The sequence below is a fragment of the Callithrix jacchus genome, chromosome 5 (assembly GCF_049354715.1).
Source record: "Callithrix jacchus isolate 240 chromosome 5, calJac240_pri, whole genome shotgun sequence".
Taxonomy (NCBI): Eukaryota; Metazoa; Chordata; class Mammalia; order Primates; family Cebidae; genus Callithrix; species Callithrix jacchus.
Window position 1 is genome coordinate 122280491 of NC_133506.1, and position 18584 is coordinate 122299074.

Below are 18584 nucleotides of genomic sequence, written 5' to 3' on the forward strand. Positions count from 1 at the left end.
AGTTTGTGATCATTTGTTACAGCGGCCCTGGGAAGTGAACATGCCCCACTGGAGGGTCACTGTGAGAAAATGTCAAGCACCCAGTAGGGGCTTAGGGTACCCCTCTATCAGCATCAGGGGTGGGAGGAAGGTCAGAGGGAGGGAAGGGAGACTTGGGAAAGGGAAGCGCAGAGCTCGGCCTTTCCCGAGCACCTGCTGTCTTCCAGCCCCTAGGCTGGGCTGCGTAGACCCTTGGTGGCCCCTGCAGGGGACAGTGAGTTGGGCCGCACTGGCAGGCGCCACCCTCCCCAGCCAGCTGAGCTGGTGTTAGGGCTGTCAGCCTCTGAAGGCAGGGTTTGTCTCCTTTTTTGTGAACGCATCAGTGTGTGCTCCTGCTTTACAGAGCGGGGATTGTCTGGGGCATTAAAGGCAGTTCTTCTCTTCGGTGCCTCCTCCTCTCTGATTCATTCTGGCAGGAGTGGGCTCTGGGATGAAGTTTCCTGTGTGTTTCTGAAATGTGCCTCTGAGCTGTGCTGGCCAGAAAAGCTGGGGTCAGTCATCCCCTTCCCCTCAGCCCCCACAATGCCCTCCCTCATTCTGCAGACAGGTCAGAGGAGTCCAAGAGAAGGAAATCCATCAGCGCTTTGGGAGGCTGAGGTGAATGGTTCACCTGAGGTCAGGAGTTCGAGACCAGACTAGTCAACATTGTGAAACCCCTTATCTCCTAAAAATAGAAACATTAGCTGGGTATAGTGGTGGGCACCTGTAGTCCCAACTACTTGGGAGGCTGAGGCATGATTACCGCTTGAACCTGCAAGGTAGAGGTTGCAATGAGCCAAGACTGGGCCACTGCACTCCAGCCTAGGCAACAGAGTGAGAATACATCTTAAATTAAAAAAAAAAAAGGCCCAGTCCAGTTGCTCTGAGATCACTGGATGCCCAGGCTTGGCTCAGTGCCATCCATCCTGCTCAGGTAAGACACACAAGCACCAATCCCTTGCCACATGGACTCATTCCTGAGCTGTGGATGTGCAATGCCAGCTGGGATTGCCAAAGACAGTGGTGAAGGCCAGGCACAGCACAGGTGGCTAAGGGGTGGAGGGATGAGTGAAGCTGAAGTCCAGCCCATGCCCTGCTGGCCATATCAAGCCCTGACAGAGGGTCTGCATCCGCCAGGAGACAAGACACTTCCTTCTAACTCACCCCCGGGCACACTGTGGACTCCCAGCAGCCCCGACACCAGCACCCCGCAGCCTGGCACAGAAGTTAGCCACCTAACTGGGAATGCAGACCTGAAGAGGGACACCAGGTCCAGGGCAAGGCGGGCAGAAACCCCTGGGACCAGCAGGGCCTGTGGACGAGAAGGCAGGCAGGCAGTGCGGGGGGTGACCCTTTCAAATCTTGGGCTGTGAATCTGCAAATCAGCAGGGACACTGTAAGAGCTCAGAGGCCTTCAGGGGGTTCTGTAACAAACAGCACAAGCCTGGCTTCTCTGTAAGGCTCCAGAATGCATGGCTGGGGCTGAGTTCCTTCCTGAATTGTCAAAGGCTGGGTGCGAGCAGCATAGCCTTGGGTCTGCAGGGTTGGTGCTCTGCACCCGCCTGAATCAGGTCTCCTGCAGGCAGCCCTACCATGGAAGCTTCTGTTGTCTTCTCCAAAACACCCATTCTCCACCAGAGGGCAGGCCCTATTTTCGTTGCTGTTGTACTCCACGAGTCTAATACAGTGATTGGCACGTAGTAGGCCCACAGTAACATTTTTTTTAAGAGATGGGGTCTTGCTCTGTCATGCAGGCTGGAGTGTGGTGGCATGATTGTGGCTCACTGCAGCCTCAACTTCTTCGTCTCGTCATCCTCCCACCTCGGCCTCCTGAGTAGCTGGGACTGGAGGCATGTGCTATCATGTCTGGCTCATTTATTTTTATTTTTTGTAGAGACAAGGTCTCACTATGTTGACCAGGCTGGAACTCCTGGCCTCAAGTGATCTTCCTGCCTTGGCTTCCTAAAGTGCTGGGATTACAGGAGTGAACCACTGCGCTTGGCCATAATAACTTGTTAAATGAATGAATAAACAAATTCTCACGAACCCTCATTTCTTGCAAACATCAGCCTCTAGGGACCTCCCTCCTGTGCTTCTACATATTTTGGGGAGCCAAAGTCTGGACAGAGACCAGAAGATGAAATATTAGAAATCAGGGTGGCACTGGAAACACATGCCAGGGGCCTGTGGTGACCATGACCTTGGCCTGTCTCTGAAAGTGGCTCAGCCCCTCTGGTTCCCAGCTCGCAGGCACCTGCACTCTGGAGATAAAAGATGATCAAAGACACATGCTGAGCTTGGTTTTAGGGCCAGATATCCCTGTTTCTGCAGCCACTGAGTAGAAATACACCTCCCTGTTGGGAAGTCAGTTCAGCCCCACCCCGCCCTGGCTTCTGCCAGCAGCTGAGACCACAGGCCCAAAAGCCGTCAAGCTGTCTCTTCCACGTGCATCTCTGCGCTTGTTAATGAACCTGGCTGCTTTCCCCACAGCGTCCGCTTAAGGAGAACATGGCCTTCCCCAATGAGCTCTAATTGCGGTCGTGCTGTCACCTTCATTTTATCTGGGAAAATCACTCTGCAGCCCTCCCCGCCTCAAGCCCTCCCCAGAGGACCTGCAACGACTCACTCGTTTTTGTTTTTTATTCCTCTTCCAGACCCTCACTCCACCGTTACCCATCCTGCCCTGAGCCCCAGGAAGCTGACTGTGTGGACTGAATCCTTGGGCTCCTGCCTCTGGCCTTTGGACAAGGGTGTCGGTGAGGGAGTTCTGCTGGGCTGCGGGTGAAGGGGCGGCATTCATTCCTTCCCGATGGCCACAGCTCCTCCGCCACAGGCAGGAGGAATCCCCCACGCCTGCCCCCTCACCTGACCAGCCTGAGGAGCGTTAGGGCTCCCAGCTGTTGCTGGCCCCGGGAGCTCGCCAGCCCTGGTGGATTTCCCTTCACCTCACCCACACATTTGTAAATGTTCTTCTGTAAACATCCTTCATTCACCCTGTTTGAGTGCAGCATCTGCTTCCTGCTGGGAGATCGGGAAGCCACGTGGGCTGACCTCGGGGCTACTGCATCTTGAGGCCAATCCAGAAAGAGACCCAAAAGCTCGGGGGCCATGACTGGGACAGAGACAGGTGAGTAAAGAACAGCCAGCGCCAATGCCCACAACCTCAGGGGAGCTCCAGTGGGAAATGGAGACGGACGGTTGGTTTCTACAACGCGTGCTTCTTTATAGTCCCAGGATTGGGCCATGGGCACATCTACCCCCAGAATTTTAAGAACCAGCTGATTGCCCTGGATTGGGCAGAGAAGGGCAGATTCTGAGTTAGGGTTGATTATCTGTTTTGCTTTTCTTTTTTTTTTTTTTGAGATGGAGTCTTGCTCTGTCGCCAGGCTGGAATGCAAGACACAATCTCGGCTCACTGCAACCTCTGCCTCCCGGTTCAAATAATTCTCCTGCCTCAGCCTCCCAAGTGGCTGGGACTACAGGTGCCCGTCATCACACCCAGCTGATTTTTGTATTTTTAGTAGAGGTGGGGTTTCGCCATATTGGCCAGGCTGGTCTGGAACTTTTGACCTCAAATGATCCACCCACCTCGGTCTCCCAAAGTGCTGGGAGATTACAGGTGTAAGCCACCATGCCCAGCCAGGGTTGACTTTCAATTGAGCCATCCCAGCTAGGCTGAGCACCAAGGGCCTCTGGAGATGGTTGTGCATGCATGCACTGTATAACTGGAGGGATATTCATACATAATTTATGGATGTGACATCCCTTGAGTTGTGCAGTGTGCAACCTGCACAACTATCTCTGGTGGCCCTGTGGGAATCTCATTTGCTTGGTTCAGTGTGGGCCCCCAGTAAGCAGACCAGAGCACAGGCAGGAGGAGGAAGAGGCGAGGGAGGAAGGACGGGAGGCAGAGCTGTGGCCAAATCATTTCACGTTCTGGGCCTGGTCGCAGCAGCCTGACACTGCCCCAGGCTCCATGGGAACCGTGTGCTGTTCTATTTCACCAGATGACTCAGAATCAAAATCTTTTCTCTTAGAAAAAAAGATCCATAAGCAGGTGCAGAGTGAACTGTGCTCTCTCTGAGGGTGCTGGTATCAATTCTCTATCAGCAAGGCTGGGCCCGAGCCCCAGGGGTGCTGCTGTGAGCTGCTCTTTGTGTGTCTTTGCTAACGTAGAGGGGAAAATGACTCTGAAACGCTGCTATCTTTCCATTTCCAGGCTCCTCCCTGGCTGCCCACGGATGAGAGCTGGACTCAGTGTGGGGGCTGGGTTTGTTATTTGGGGCTGAGCTTGTGCTGTGACTTCTGGGCTTCAGTCTGGGGACCCCACGCAGCCACTGGACCCAGGAGCTGGTGGGGTCTCCCAGGCAGCCCATGGACACAGGTGTTGCTGCAAAGACCTCAGGACCGTGCATCAGAGGCTGCCCCCAGCACCTTCCTCACCTTCTCCCCTGGGTCTCCCAGCGCCCAATGAGGCCGTCTCGGTGTGTGACTATATCTGAGTTTTCAAGACTGGAATGGAAGAGAGTGTGCAGGCCCCAGTGTGCTTGGGGTGCCACACCCCTCAGGGATGCCCACCCTGGGCAGAGCCTGTATCTTTTTTCTTTTTTGAGATGGAGTCTCTCTTTGTCACCCAGGCTGGATGGAGTGCAGTGGCGCAATCGTTGCTCACTGCAACCTCCATCTCCCGGGTTCAAGCAATTCTCTGCCTCAGCCTCCCAAGCAGCTGGGATTACGGGTGCTTGCCACCTCGCCTGGCTATTTTGTATTTTTAATAGAGATGGGGTTTCACCATCTTGGCCAGGCTGGTTTTGAACTCCTGACCTCATGATCCACCCGCCTCGGCCTCCCAAAGTGCTGGGATTATAGGTGTGAGCCACCATGCTCAGTAACAGAGCCTATATCTTTAATCTCCCTTGCCCCAGCTCCAGCTCCAGCCTACCAGTAACTCCGAAGCCTGCCACACCTAGTGCCTCTCTGCTCAGGCCTCAGTCTCCCCAGAGCACAGGCCTCTCAGCCAAATAACCCCATTGAGATACCCAGCATGTCATGGCAGTGATGAGCAAAACTCCATCCTCCAAACACTAAAGTCTGAATAAGGAAGAGAGTGAGCGGACCATCCCGAGAAAATCACCCTGTCCACACTCAGTGTCTCTCTTTCCACCAGCTGCCTTCCCCCACCCTCCCCACTCCCCACAGAAGGTAAGTGCAGGCCTCCTGACACTCACGGAGGAGGTACTCCGAGCTGTCGTGGTCGTAGTCATTGTCCTCTGGGAAGTGATTGATCCGGAAGCAGTGCCCTTTATAGATCCCTGGAAGGAACAAGAGGAAAGGAACACTGTCAGTGCTGCGTGGGTTCACTTGCCCATTTGCTCCAGACATGGCTGCTGAGTATGTGAGCCTCTGTGCAGGCCCTGGGAACAGACTGCAAACTGTGAGAATCAAGGCAGGCTCCAGTGCCCCAGCCTGGCGGAGGCACGGGAGAAACACACACAGTGACCACACAGGGAGAGATGTGCCCCAAAAGGGACCCTAGTTATGGTCCAAGGGTGGATGCGCATGAGAGTAATGGGACACAGCACGCATCACCATTGAGACAAGAGGTGCCAGGCGAGTTGCCCTGGGCAAGCAGGAGTTCGGATCCCTCTACCCAAGGGACTCTTAGATACATCTTGAAAAAACCAAAAACAAAGAATTTGTCCACTGTGATTGAGGCACAGGGGGCTTTCCAGCAGAGGAGTAAGACATGCGAAGGCAAGGGCGGCATCTGTCTGTGTCTTTCCCTCTCTTAAACCATAGCTACGGATGGGTGCAGTGGCTCACACCTGTAATCCCACCAGTTTGGGAGGCTAAGGAGGGTGGATCACTGGAGCCCAGGAGTTTGAGACCAGCCTGACCAACATGGTGAAACCTCTTTTCTACTGAAAGTACAATAATTAGCTGAATGTGGTGGGGGGCACTTGTAATCCCAGCTACTTGGGAGGCTGAGGTGGGAGGATCACTTGAGCCTGGGAGGTGGAGGTTGCAGTGAACTGAGATCACACCACTGCACTCCAGCCTGGGCAACAGAGTCAGACCCTGTCTCAAACACACTCAAAAAACCACAGTTATGGTGACTCCTTCCTGGGGCACACAGTTTGCAGATTCCACTCCCCTCACTCAATGTGATTGAAGGAAGGGAAGATGGAGGAAGAGAAACTTCCAGAAGGGCTGAGACCATCTCCTGCTTGGTTTCTTCCTCCCTGCTCTGAGAAATGGCTCTCATGGGGTCGGGGGCCGGACCCCCTAGGTAGCTTAGCAATTCAGGACAGGCCACTCCTCCCTTCAAGAATCTTCCACCCTGCTCTCCTAGTCCTCTGCCTCCCTGAAATCTGAGAATGCCCACCACAGAACTGGACATTGGTTGCCAGGGGCACAGGGTGTTGCTGCATCGTCCCCTCCGTGCCCCTTCCCCCGGCTCAGCCTTCCACTCCTGCAGCCCGGGAGTCACAAGCTCATCTTGACACCCGAGTGTCCCGTGTTGGGGCTGTTTCCTTTTCTGCAGCGGATGCAAGCCTGTTTCCCCACCCCCTGGCCTTGGTCAGTCAGGAGCACAGTCCTGGTGGCAGGGTCCAGGTGCACACCCAACTCTCAGTGCTTCCAAGCAGGAGAGGCCCCTGGTCAGCTGGGAGCACGCTGCCCTTCCACTTGGTCACCACGTTGCTGGTTACCAGCTGCCGCCCCCAAGCTCTTTCCTCCATTGGGTCCCTTCAGCTACCTCCAAGGAGCTGGGGTGCAGAGTGACCACCCAGCTTCCTGAAGGTCTCTGGGCCCCAGGCGCCAGAGGTGGGGGTGGGATGGTGGGGAGGCAGAGGGAGGGTCTCAGAGATGATGCTGGGAGTGTCCTCTGCATGGGATCCAGCATGAACGACGTAGTTATCAACCTCCCCGTTCTCATCTGGAGAATGGGCAGAGCCACAGCCATTATCTCTTGGGGCTCTTAGGAGAATTACACCATGTGGTACTTGAAAGGCACTTAGGGTGATTCTTGGCCCATGGTGGTGACTCAGAGTGTGGGGGGGTCGCTGCTGTTGGATCTAGCAATCACCCACTCACACTCCTTCATGAGTGGCTGAATCGGTGGAGAACCATGAGGGTTTGTGAGCAAGAGGGAGGAACACCAAGACAGGCTGGCCTCAGGGTGGTGGGGGCGGGGTGGGGGCTCAGAGGCCAGAGTTGGCCAGTCACACCTGCCTCCCACTCCTGGCTCTCACACAGCAGGCTCAGAATGTTCCTGGAGACCTGGAGTAGGCATTTTCCCAGCCGTGGGTGGGTGAGACCAAGCTCTTCGCCCGTCCTCCCCTCCCCGCCCCCAACACTTATTTTGGGCTACTTCATGGGTCTACGCAAAATTACCAGTCACGTATGCATGTTGGGACAAGTGACAATAAGAGGTTGAAAAAGAAAAAGGAGTCTCTCTTTCCGGATTTGCTCTGCGGCAGAAGGCTGCCAAGTCCACTCTGTGTCTTTCAGACCCTCCATGTACACACCCTTCCACGTATACACACGTGGGGTTCCGCCCATCTTTAAAAATTTACACTTGTCTTGAAATAACTGTAGAATCGCATGCCATTGTTAGAAATAATACTGGAACCATCCACGTCGCCTTTATACTCAGCTTCTCCCCATGACAACATCGTGCAAAACTAGTCCAATATCACCAGCAGGACACTGACATTGACACGGCCAGGATACAGAACACTTGTCACTGCCAGGAGCCCCCATGCTGCCCTCAAGTAGCTGCACCCATGCCCCCCTGCCCATCCCCTCCCTGCCCTGAGGCAGCCAGGAATATGTTCTCCATGTCAATAGTTTTGTCACTTTGGAGACGCTCCTACAAGCTTTGGGGACCGGCTGTTCTCACTCGGCATTACTGCCTCGGGATGCATTCGAGCTCTCGTGCGGATCGATGGTTTGCTCCGTGTCATTCCTGAGTGGAATTCTGCGTCATGGACACGGCATTGTTTGTTTCATCATTCACCCACCGAGGGACACCTGTTGTTTCCAGCGATTACTAACGAGGCGGTGGAGAAGGGCATGCGATGTCTTCGGCCCCGGGGAGCAAAAATGAGATTGTTCTCTGCCCCTAGAGCCAGGAATCTGGAATATTTCCCCTAAACATCCTCTCTAGGTCAAACACCTTCAGTCATTTCTTTTTTATGCTGGAGACCTTTCTTAAAAGTCTGGTAATCCTTCATTGTCTTTTTTTTTGAGACAGAGTTTCGCTCTGTTGCCCAGGCTGGAGTACAGTGGTGCCATCTCGGCTGACTGCAACCTCTGCCTCCCAGGTTCAAGGGATTCTCCTGCCTCAGCCTCCCAAGTAACTGGGATTACAGGCTCGAATCACCACGCCTAGATAATTTTTGTATTTTTAGTAGAGACGGGCTTTCACTATGTGGATCAGGCTGGTCTCAAACTCCTGACCTCAAGCAATCCACCCACCTTGGCCTCCCAAAGTTCTGGGATTACAGGTGTGAGCCACTGTGCCCGGCTGCCATTTCTTTACTGACGGTTTGGAGAGCCTTCATCTCCCTGGTTGCCTCCTCTGGGCTTGCTCCCAACTCTCAGTGCCTGGACACACAGCTCTACCACCAAACCCAACGTCCAGGCTGGGTCTGAGCAGCCCAAACCACCTTGGCACTTTCTCCTCCTCTTCTCTGGACCCCATGCTTCTGTTAATTTGACCGGGTATCACCGTTGATTCGGTCTCCTAGGATTTTTTCACAAAAGCTGCCTTGCCTCCCCGGAACCTGTTTTTGTGGAGTAGCATGTTTGGCACTAAGGACTTCACATTTATCCCTGTCAAATTCAATTTTGTTAGCGGTGGCCTAAGGCATTTAATAGGGAGAAAATTAATGACTGATGCAAGACATAACAGAGAAAGCCATTTTCTTTTTCTTTTCTTTTCTTTCTTTCTTTTTTTTTTTTTTGAGACAGAGTCTCGCCGTGTCCCCCAGGCTAGGGCTGAAGTGCAATGTCATGATCTCAGCTCACTTCAACCTTTGCCTCCCAGGTTCAAGTGATTCTCCTGCTTCAGCCTCCTGAGTAGCTGAGATTTTACAGGCGCCAGCCACCACGCCCAGCTAATTTTTGTATTTTTAGTAGAGATGGGGTTTCACCATGTTGGCCAGGCTGGTCTCAAACTCCTGATCTCAGGCAATCCATCTGCCTTGGCCTCCCAAAGTGCTGGGATTACAGGTGTAAGCCACCACGCCCGGCTGAGAAAGCCGTTTTCAATCCACTTCACACGTGTTCACTCTTCACAAATGGGCACTTGCTGTGCTATCTATTAAGTGATAGGTGGCTAACTGTGAGCTCCTGACTGGCTGGGCTGCTGGAATGCTGAGGTGGTGAGGTGGACACAGGGTGGCTGGGCTGTGCTCCCAGAAACACTGTGGTCTTTGCCTTCCCGAGGGCCAGGAGACCACTCTCGTGAGACTTTGTTAGCCACTCAGCCTCAGGCAAGTTACTTCATCTAGAAAACTAGGAACTGGGCCAGAGGAATTGGGCTTGAAGATTCTATGACGATTTTGTGAAGAACAGGCACAGTGGTGTGTACACACGTGCATATCCCTTCATTTGCAGATATCATGGGCCACTTTCATTACAAGTATATTTCTTTTCTTTTCTTTTCTTTTTTTTTTTTTTTTTTTGAGATGAGTCTTGCTCTGTCTCCCAGGCTGGAGTGCAATGGCACGGTCTTGGCTCACTGCAACCTCTGCCTACTGGGTTCAAGCAATTCTCCTGCCTCAGCCTGCCAAGTAGCTGGGATTACAGGTGTGCACCACCATGCCTGGCTGATTGCTGTATTTTTAGTAGAGACAGGTTTTCATCTTGTTTGCCAGGCGGGTCTCGAATTCCTGACCTCAGGTGATCCACCCGCCTCAGCCTCCCAAAGTGCTGCATTTACAGGCATGAGCCATCGTGCCCGGCCTCATTAAAAGTATATTTCTATGGGCACAGGAAACATCTGGAAAGAAATATCCCAAAATGTGTCCAGTGTTTTATTTCTGAGTGATAATGAGTGAAATAAATTTTTCTTCTTTACATTCCTCTGAGTTTTCTGACTTTTCTACAGTATCTGAAAATGAACCAATAAAAGCAAGAAAAGAGACCAGATTCTTTGATTCCGAGTGAAAACGAGATGGTGGGTCTGAAATGACAGCAGATGCACTTGGACATGGGATCTGGGAGCAAGGTGTGAACCCCAGGGGCCGGAGGGTGTGTGGGTGGCATTTCAGCCTCTCCCTCCATGACCTTTGTGAAGGTCATGCCCTGGGGTCATGTCCCCAAGTACAGTTGAATGACCAACCCCCAGGACCCAATGCGTTCCAGGGACATAGGAACGGTGGAAGAGTCCTGGCAAACGGGGTGAGCCAGTCACCCTATGAGCCACGTCAGAGACACTAAGCCTTCATATGGGCCACCTGAGGCCATTGTCATTAAGGAAATCCTGGAGAAAAGCATGTCAGAGGGCGACTGGCTAATGGCAATCATTCATGCAATCCTTTCTCATTTGCAATGCGGATTCAAAAGCATGCCCTCATTTGATCCTCACAAACATTCACCGCTGCCACAGGCACCTACTGAGAGTGTATGGTCACCCTCTGTCCGTCACGTACTCCAGCCACACGGGGCTGCCTAGACCAGCTCTGTGCAGGGGGAATCTGCTGACACCTCAATTCAGCTGCACCAATTACTTCTTGCTTTCTGCCCAAGGCACTGAGTAAGTAAGTGGCCTGCGGAAACTGCTTTGCACTCTGGCACCAGTGACTGGAAGTTTGAGGGATTACACCTGGGTGAAACCTTTGAGCAGGTGGAGGATGGGATGGGAGCTGGTGGATAAAGGTCCCCAAACGCTGTCCCTTGGTGGGCAGTTCTAAAGTCTGTTCTACACTGCTTCTGAAGGGGTGGGTCCCAGCAGGACCAAGCCAGGTGATCACCACCAGCTCAGGACGCCCTTGCACTGGCTCTCCCCTCCCCCATGCCAGGTCCTTAGGATGGCCACCTAAGATACACCCCTGCACGCCAGCCCTGAGCTCAGGCCACGGTGAAGGCCGGGTGTGCTGCATGCAACAGCCCATTTCATCTCTGCAATCATGCTCCTTTGAAGATGAAGGAAACAGGCTTAGAGATGTCGAAAGACCTGCTTCCACAAGTCTCACTGCAGAACGATTAGGCATTCTACTCTGTGCTGTAAAACTAAGCAGTTTTACATGTAGTCTTCTCTGCTACATTTGACAGAGAGGAAAGGGAGGCTCAGGGGACCCCTGGCCCCTGCACATGGCACCCTGGAATCCAGCCTCCTGACTCCTTGTCCAGTGCCCGTCTCACATCGCCTTGAAGTAGCCTTTCCAAGAATCCTCTATAGATGGGGCTGGGGCTCTACAGGTGGTGAGGCCCAGCTGATCTTTCTCCCCAAGACAGAACACGAAGCAAAACCAAATAGCCACCAGGTTAGCTTCGAGGAAACCTCTGTCAGGTGATGAAGGGCGAGTTATTAGGAGTCTCCAGGCCCCCGGGAAAGAAGGCAGCCTCGGATTGGCTGGGGCTGTTTGGAGCCAGGGAGAAGGCGGCCCAGCAGCACAAGGCCCCTTTAGGATCTAGGAGGGGACAAATGTGGATAACAAGGACAGAGAAGGAAAGACGGCAAGTAGAAGGTGATACTGAGCGGGACCCTTCCTGTTCACTCATGCGTCACTCATTCATCCTCAACAGACTTGTACTGTTTGCTCATCACTCAATCATTCACTGCTCAACAGTACTGTCATTATTTACTCATTTCATTCATTCATTCATTCCTCAACAGCATTTTACAGAGCCTATAGCACTGTTCTAGGCGCTGGGGCTGCCAGTCTGAGTAAGACAGCATCCTGGCCCTCGTGGAGACCTTATTCTGGTGGAGCAGGGCACAGGGGCTGTTGACACAAGAAGACAAAATAAATGCATATCAGCATCATTTCAAGTGGCACCATGTGCGAAGGCAGGGGCAGGGATCTGAGGTTGTTCAGCTATGGACTCTTGTCCTAAAATTGTGGTGGAACTCAAAGCTGAGGTGATGAAGGTGTGGCGTCCACTTCTGGGAACACACACCCCTGTGGGGGCTGCTCAGAACATCCCCCATCATCCCCACTGTCTCCATGCAACACTAGAAGAGGAGAGGGAAAGAAGCCCAGCCTCAGTCCAGGGGCCAGAAAGGAACACCTACGGAGGCCACACAGACCAGAGAAGGCGGGCAGGGAGAAGACCACACCTGGGCCAAGCATCCCAGCAACTTTGGTTGAATTATCTTAGGAACTGCAAAAATAATCAAACAACATTTATTGTTCTAGAGAGCTATCAACGCGAACTTTACTACCATTTAAAGTGGCCATCGCCCGGCTACTCCACATTGGAGAGATCTCCCTGGACTGCACACTGTGAAAGGGGGTAGCTGCACGTGGGTCACAACCCTGGTCCAAGGGTCAAATGGACCATGTCTGTGTCTCAGAGAGGGGCACACTGCAGGAGCTCACAGCATGCCTGTCCCCCGTCCTCCTGCCAATCATCTGCCGTCACTGCCTCTCCTCGGAGTTCTCCCAGGGCTGCTCTGAGCCTGGCCCCCTCCCACACTGCCCCATTTCCATGGGAAGGAAGGGCACAGCCTAGAAAGACTGGAGGGCTGAATGTTCCCGGGAGGATACAGACCATCCTGGAAATGACCTGGGACTTCATGGAGGAGGTGGGGAACTGAGGAATAGCAGGACTTTAGCTGGGTTGATAGGTGATGGGGGTGTGAAGGAGCTCCGTCCTCATAAGAATGACAGCAAATAGTCACTGTACTTAGTGTCTATGATGTACCAGGCACTATTTTGAACACCTGACATTTATTAACTTACTTGATCTTCATGCTAACCCTATAGGGTAGACAGGCTTACTAACACCCTTTGCTACTAAGCCCCCTAATTGGGATCTGAACCCAGGCTACCTTGGTTCAGAGTCTGTGCCTCTATACCAGGGAGGCAGAAGAACACAGAATGTTCTCAGAGCTTCAAGAAGCTCTGTGTGGCTTCAGCATGATGGGGAAGCATGTGTCCCCAACACTCCTTAGACTTAGACTCTGGGGCTGAGGGTGTTGGATGATGCTTCAGGCTGCATTAATCCTTCACTAACAGACAGAGATGCTGGAGCATGGGAGATGGCAATCCAGGGCCCCACACCACTGGGACAGTGGGTAGTCAGGAAGGGTAGCATGGGCACAAAGGCAGAGCTTGGCTGGGGCGGAAGGCTAGGATTTTTGAGAAGGGCTGATGTGTGCGTAGAAGGTACCACCATGTCTGATGCAAACAAAGGGACAGTTGGGGCAAAGGTGTGAAGGTTCCCAAGGCACAGCTGTCCTGGCGTGGTTGGGTAGCAGTGTTGTGGGGAGTGGAGGCAGAAGGAGCTGGGATGGGGGTGGGGTCTGGCATGGTGGGCAGAGGACATGGGACTTTATTGTACAGTCTCCACGGTGGGGATGCTGTAGTCTGAATATTTGTGTCCCCCAAACCCCAAAATTCATATGCCAAAGTCCTGACCCTGAAGCGATGGTGTAAGAAGATGAAGCCTTTCAGAGGTGATTAGTGGAGCCCTCATGAATGTGATTAGAGTCCTTTTAAAAGAGACTCTGGAGAGCTTGTTTGTCCCTTCTACTATGTAAGAACACAGCAAGAAGGCACCATCTCTAAACCAGGAAGCGGCCCTTGCCAGACACCAAATCTGCTGGCACCTTGATCTTGGACTTCCCAGCCTCCAGAACCATGAGAAATAAATTTCTGTTGTAAGCCACCCAATTTCTAGTATTTTGCTATATATATATATATATATATATATAAACTGTATTTTGTAGTTTGTTAGTAGCTGGAATGGATTAAGGGATGGGGTGACTTCAGGTTGGAAGGCCCTAGGAGGTACCATTCTTAAAGAAAACTGCACGGGACAGGAGCAGCAAGGACATGTAAAACCAAGAAACGCAGCCCAGCACAATGGCAAACAATGCTCTTGGGTTGGGGAGACCCTGGCTCCTGTCCTTGGACGTGTTTCAGATGAGGGACTGGAGGCCAGGATGGAAGTGACTTGGCTAAGATCATTCCAGCACAGAGAGGCAGGGTGTATTAGTTTGCTGGGGTTACTTTAACGAAGTACCACACACTGGGAGATTTCATGAAAGACATGTATTGCTTCCCAGTTCTGGAGGCTTGAAGTCCAAGATCAAGGTGCTGATAGGGTTGGTTGCTCCTGAGGGCTGTGAGGGAGAAAGCTCTTCCATAACTCGACCTTGCTTCTGGGGTTTGTTGGTGATCTCTCCAACAAACAGAAGGCATCAGCTCCATCTCTGCCTTCTGTCCACATCACGTGCTCTGTGTGTGTGTGTGTGTGTGTGTGTGTGTCCAAAGTTCCCCTTTTCATAAGGGCAGCAGTCACAGTGGATTAGGGCCCACTCTAAAGGCCTCATTTTTTTTTTCTTTTTGAGACAGAGTCTCACTCTGTCACCCAGGATGGAGTGCAGTGGCGAGATCTCAGCCCATTGCAACTTCTGCCTCCAGGGTTCAAGCGATTCTCCTGCCTTAGCTTCCGAGTAGCTGGGATTAAAGGCATGTGTCACCACACCTGGCTGTTTTGCTATTTTTAGTAGAGATGGGATTTTACCATGTTGGCCAGGCTGGTCTTGAACTCCTGACCTCAAGTGATCCACCCACCTTGGCCTCCCAAAGTGCTGGGATTACAGGCATGAGCCATCACACCTAGCCTCAACAGGGTTCATTTGAACTTGATTACCTCTGTAAAGAGCCGTCTTCAAATCAGGTTACACTCTGAGGTACTGGGGTTAGGACTTCAAAATAAGAATTTTCAGTGGGGACAGGGTGGGTGCAATTTAACCCATAACCCAGGGTTCGGAGCAGGTGCATTGGTCAGGCTGCCAGCCAGTGCTCCAAGCTGCTGCTGACAAACTCAAGGCTCCTTGATTCTCCCAGCGCTCAGCTCTTTGCCCAGCACTGGCCCCTGCTCCCCATAATTCTCCCTCAGAGGGCCCCCTTGTAATTCCTCCACTTCCATGCTGAGTGCCAAAGAAACCCCCTAATAACTGTGATTTCCTAATTGGCACACTCTGTTCTCCTACAGGCTGGCCTCTCTCCAGCTTCAGGTGAGCCAGGCTGTTGGGAAACCTCTCTGTGGGTTCCTGTAGTGAAAACTCCAGGCATGGAGAAGCAGTCTGGGCTGGGTCAGGCTTTCTCAGGGAGCCCTAGCTTTCTGGCCTGCTAGCGGCTCTCCATGAGACCCTGGTAAAACACTATGATCTTCAGTTCCTTCATCAAACTTACATTTGTTGAGTACCTGCTGTGTGCTAGATGCTGGGGACTCAGATATAGCAGAGTGTCTGCTTGCTAGAACCTGTTTCCTCTTCTTACTCTGCGCATGGCTATGCTGAATTTCCCAGCTTCCCTTGCCATTAGAGGTGGTCTGTGACCCAGTTGTCCAATGAAATGTGAGCTGAAGTGATGTAAGCCATTCCCAGACAAGGTTCAAGAGCAGTGGGGGTGCCCCTTCATCTCCACTCCCTCCGAACCTGCCATGGGATGAGAGAAGCCTGGGTCCCTGAATCACTCTGTGGAACACAGATGTCTGTTGAAAGGGCCACCGGTTTGGATGGTTACATGAACAGGAAATGAACTCCTACTATGTTTAAGGCATTATAATTTGGGCATATTTCTGTTAGCGCGATAATCAGTAATACAAGAGGAGAACAAGACAGACACAGTCTCTGCCCTTCTGAAGCTTTCTGGTTCCATAGGCATTCAGTGAAGACTAAGGCAAAGGTTTAGAAGGAATCCAGTTTCCAACAGCACATCCCTGAGGAGGCTGGCCCAGGCTGCAGAGTAGAGGACAGGGAATCACTGCTCATCCGGAAAATGCGGGAAATATTTTTACAAACTTTTGTATTTGAAGTAAGACCCAGTGAGACCCATGTTGGTCAAGGCACCTTGACAAGGCTAACTCGTGATGATATCGTGAGTGTGAGTATACGGTTTCAAGGCCTCATTCCTCGGAGATGTCTTTAGACCAGCCTCTGTTCCAATTAGAGTTAAGAGAGGGGTTAAAAATAATAAATTATTGCCATTCAGAGTCTGGAAGTTTCTTTGGGCAAATGAGGACGACTATCACTGGCACCTGCTAAAAGATTCACACACAGGCTCATTTCTTCTTTGATGGTTTAGAGTCATTGAGGTGCCTTGGGGTCCCTCTAGAATCTGGGTGTTTTTTAATTTTGAGACAGTCTTGCTCTGTTGCCCAGGCTAGAGTGCAGTGGCACGATCTCAGCTCACTGCAACCTCTGCCTCCTGGGGTCAAGTGATTCTCATGCCTCAGCCTTGAGACCAAGTCTTTCTCTGTTGCTGGTAACTGGGATTACAGGTGTCCACCACCACGAATGGCTGATTTTTGTATTTTTAGTAGAGACGGGGTTTTACCACATTGGTCAGGCTGAACTCCTGACTTCCAGTGATCCACCTGCCTTGACTTCCCAAAGTGCTGGGATTACAGGAGTGAGCCACCGCATCCAGCCTCATTTCTTCTTTGATAGCTTAGAGTCACTGAGGTGCCTCGTGGTCCCTCTAGAATCTGTTTGGGGTTTTTCTTTTGAGGTGGACCAGGTTCACCCACTCAATCCTTTGCCCATTCTTCCTTTTAATTTGGTATTTATCTACTGACACCCGGCCCTGTGGATCCTGCCTGAGAGAACTCATGACCTAGCTGGGGAGATGAGTGAACGCATTACCTAGAACAACAGAGCCAGTGACACTGTAAGAGAAGGAGCAGGCTCATGGAATTTCAAACAATAAGGGTCAAGTACTGAATGGGGTGTCTAGGAAGCTTGGGGAGGGGCTGGGGTTCACACAGAGTAAGCACTACTTGGCATATGGCGGCCCAGGTGAGGCAAAGCCCAGAGGCATGTTGGAGTGAGCTTCTGGAAGGTACCTTGCCTGGGGAGGTTACGGGGACAGCACAAAGGCTGAGTAAGCAGGTGGGGCTGCAGTCCTGGAGGGGGCTGGAAGCATCCTGTAAGGAGACTGGATTTCATGCCATCAGCCAAGGTGCCCCGTGAGCCTTCCTGAAGCTGGAAAACTCATGACTCATGCCCGGACCTCTAGACCCTCCAGGCTCTGAATGTTTGTCATTCTGTCCCCAGCCTGGCTGCTATCATTTGGCCTTGTAGGGCTTTCAGATCCCACCCTGGCCTCTTTTAGCCCCAGAGGAGCCGGCTGCCTGGACATGGCAGCCTCGGCTCACCCAAGAGGAACAAGCTCTCTCCTCATCAATACCCCTGGTGGTGGGGTGCCTTGTGAAAAGGACACATTTCAATACTGGCCTCAGGCTGCCAGAGGCTCCTGGGCAGGGAGGGTGTTGATGGGATGGTGTCAGGCCCCTTGGCCTCTGCCAGCCCCTCGCCTCTGCCAGTCACAAGGAGAGAGCCATCCTGAGGAGTGCCGGCCGTGAGCTGCACTGTTTCAGACCCAATGGAAGATAATGGTTTCCACAGTGACTCGGGCCCATTGTCCCTCTTGTTGGCTCTTGTCTGTAGAACCAGGCAGTGGGGCAGTAGCCCTGTCCCCAAGACCCCGCCTGTCTCTAGCAGTCCAGGTGAACTACAAGGTCCAAAAGGGCGTTTCCCTTCAGTGGGGCAGCCTGGAATGGGGCCAGTGGAGGATCTGGGAGAGAAGTCACCTTTGTGATCAACAGAAGGGAGACGGCACTGGACCCTGGTACAAAATCCACTCAGGGACCAAGGTCTGTCTGCAGCCCATTCTGGTTCCCTTAGGAAGCAGGATTCTTGGAGAGAATCCATTTCTCCCTCCAAACTCTCTCTGTGAACCGGGGACCTGGAGATAAAGCTAGTCGGTAAGTGGAGGCATTTCTCTGGGTCCTTTAGGCTTATATCTCTTTGGGCAGCTGTGCGGTGCTTCAGAGGGGCAGAGGTGGGGAGAGGGAGTGGGCCGTCTGCCTTGCACCACACCCATGCTGTGGCTCCGATGGTCCTCAGGGGTGTACCCCGGGGGAGCCTTCTCTTTTTCGTTTTTTTTTGAGACCAAGTCTTGCTCTGCTGCCAGGATGGAGTTCAGTGGCACAATCTCAGCTCACTGCAACCTCTGCCTCCTGGGTTCAAGCGATTCTCCTGCCTCAGCTTCCTGAGTAGCTGGGACTACAGACGCCTGCCACTACACCCAGCTAATTTTTGTATTTTTAGTAGAGACAGGGTTTCACCATGGTGGCCAGGATGGTCTTGATCTGTTGACCTTGTGATCTGCCTGCCTTGGCCTCCCAAAGTGCTGGGATTATAGGTGTGAGTCACCACGTCCCACTGGAGCCTCTTTCTCTGGAAATGAGTCCCTCACACAGAACTTCCCCTAGTGGCCCCATGACATGGCCCTGCCCCCAGCCAAGGCTACTGGGCAGACCTATGGCCCAAGCTGGACCAATCAGAGCTTCTCTTGGAAGTGTGGATTTTGTTT

General features: G+C 52.5%; 1 protein-coding gene and 1 long non-coding RNA gene across 2 annotated transcripts in view; one reads left to right on the top strand and one right to left on the bottom strand.

Moving 5' to 3' along the window:
- Positions 1-18584, bottom strand: part of CACNG4 (calcium voltage-gated channel auxiliary subunit gamma 4) — a 61280-nt gene that overhangs the window by 5695 nt on the left and 37001 nt on the right. The window contains exon 2 of the mRNA XM_035301586.3: positions 5247-5330. Within this exon, the coding sequence (XP_035157477.1) occupies positions 5247-5330 (84 nt within the window). The remainder of the gene's footprint in view (positions 1-5246; positions 5331-18584) is intronic.
- On the top strand, positions 2673-6774 carry LOC128932172 (uncharacterized). The gene is made up of 3 exons (XR_008481660.2): positions 2673-2774; positions 3027-3145; positions 4238-6774. It is a non-coding gene; the product is annotated as an uncharacterized LOC128932172 (long non-coding RNA).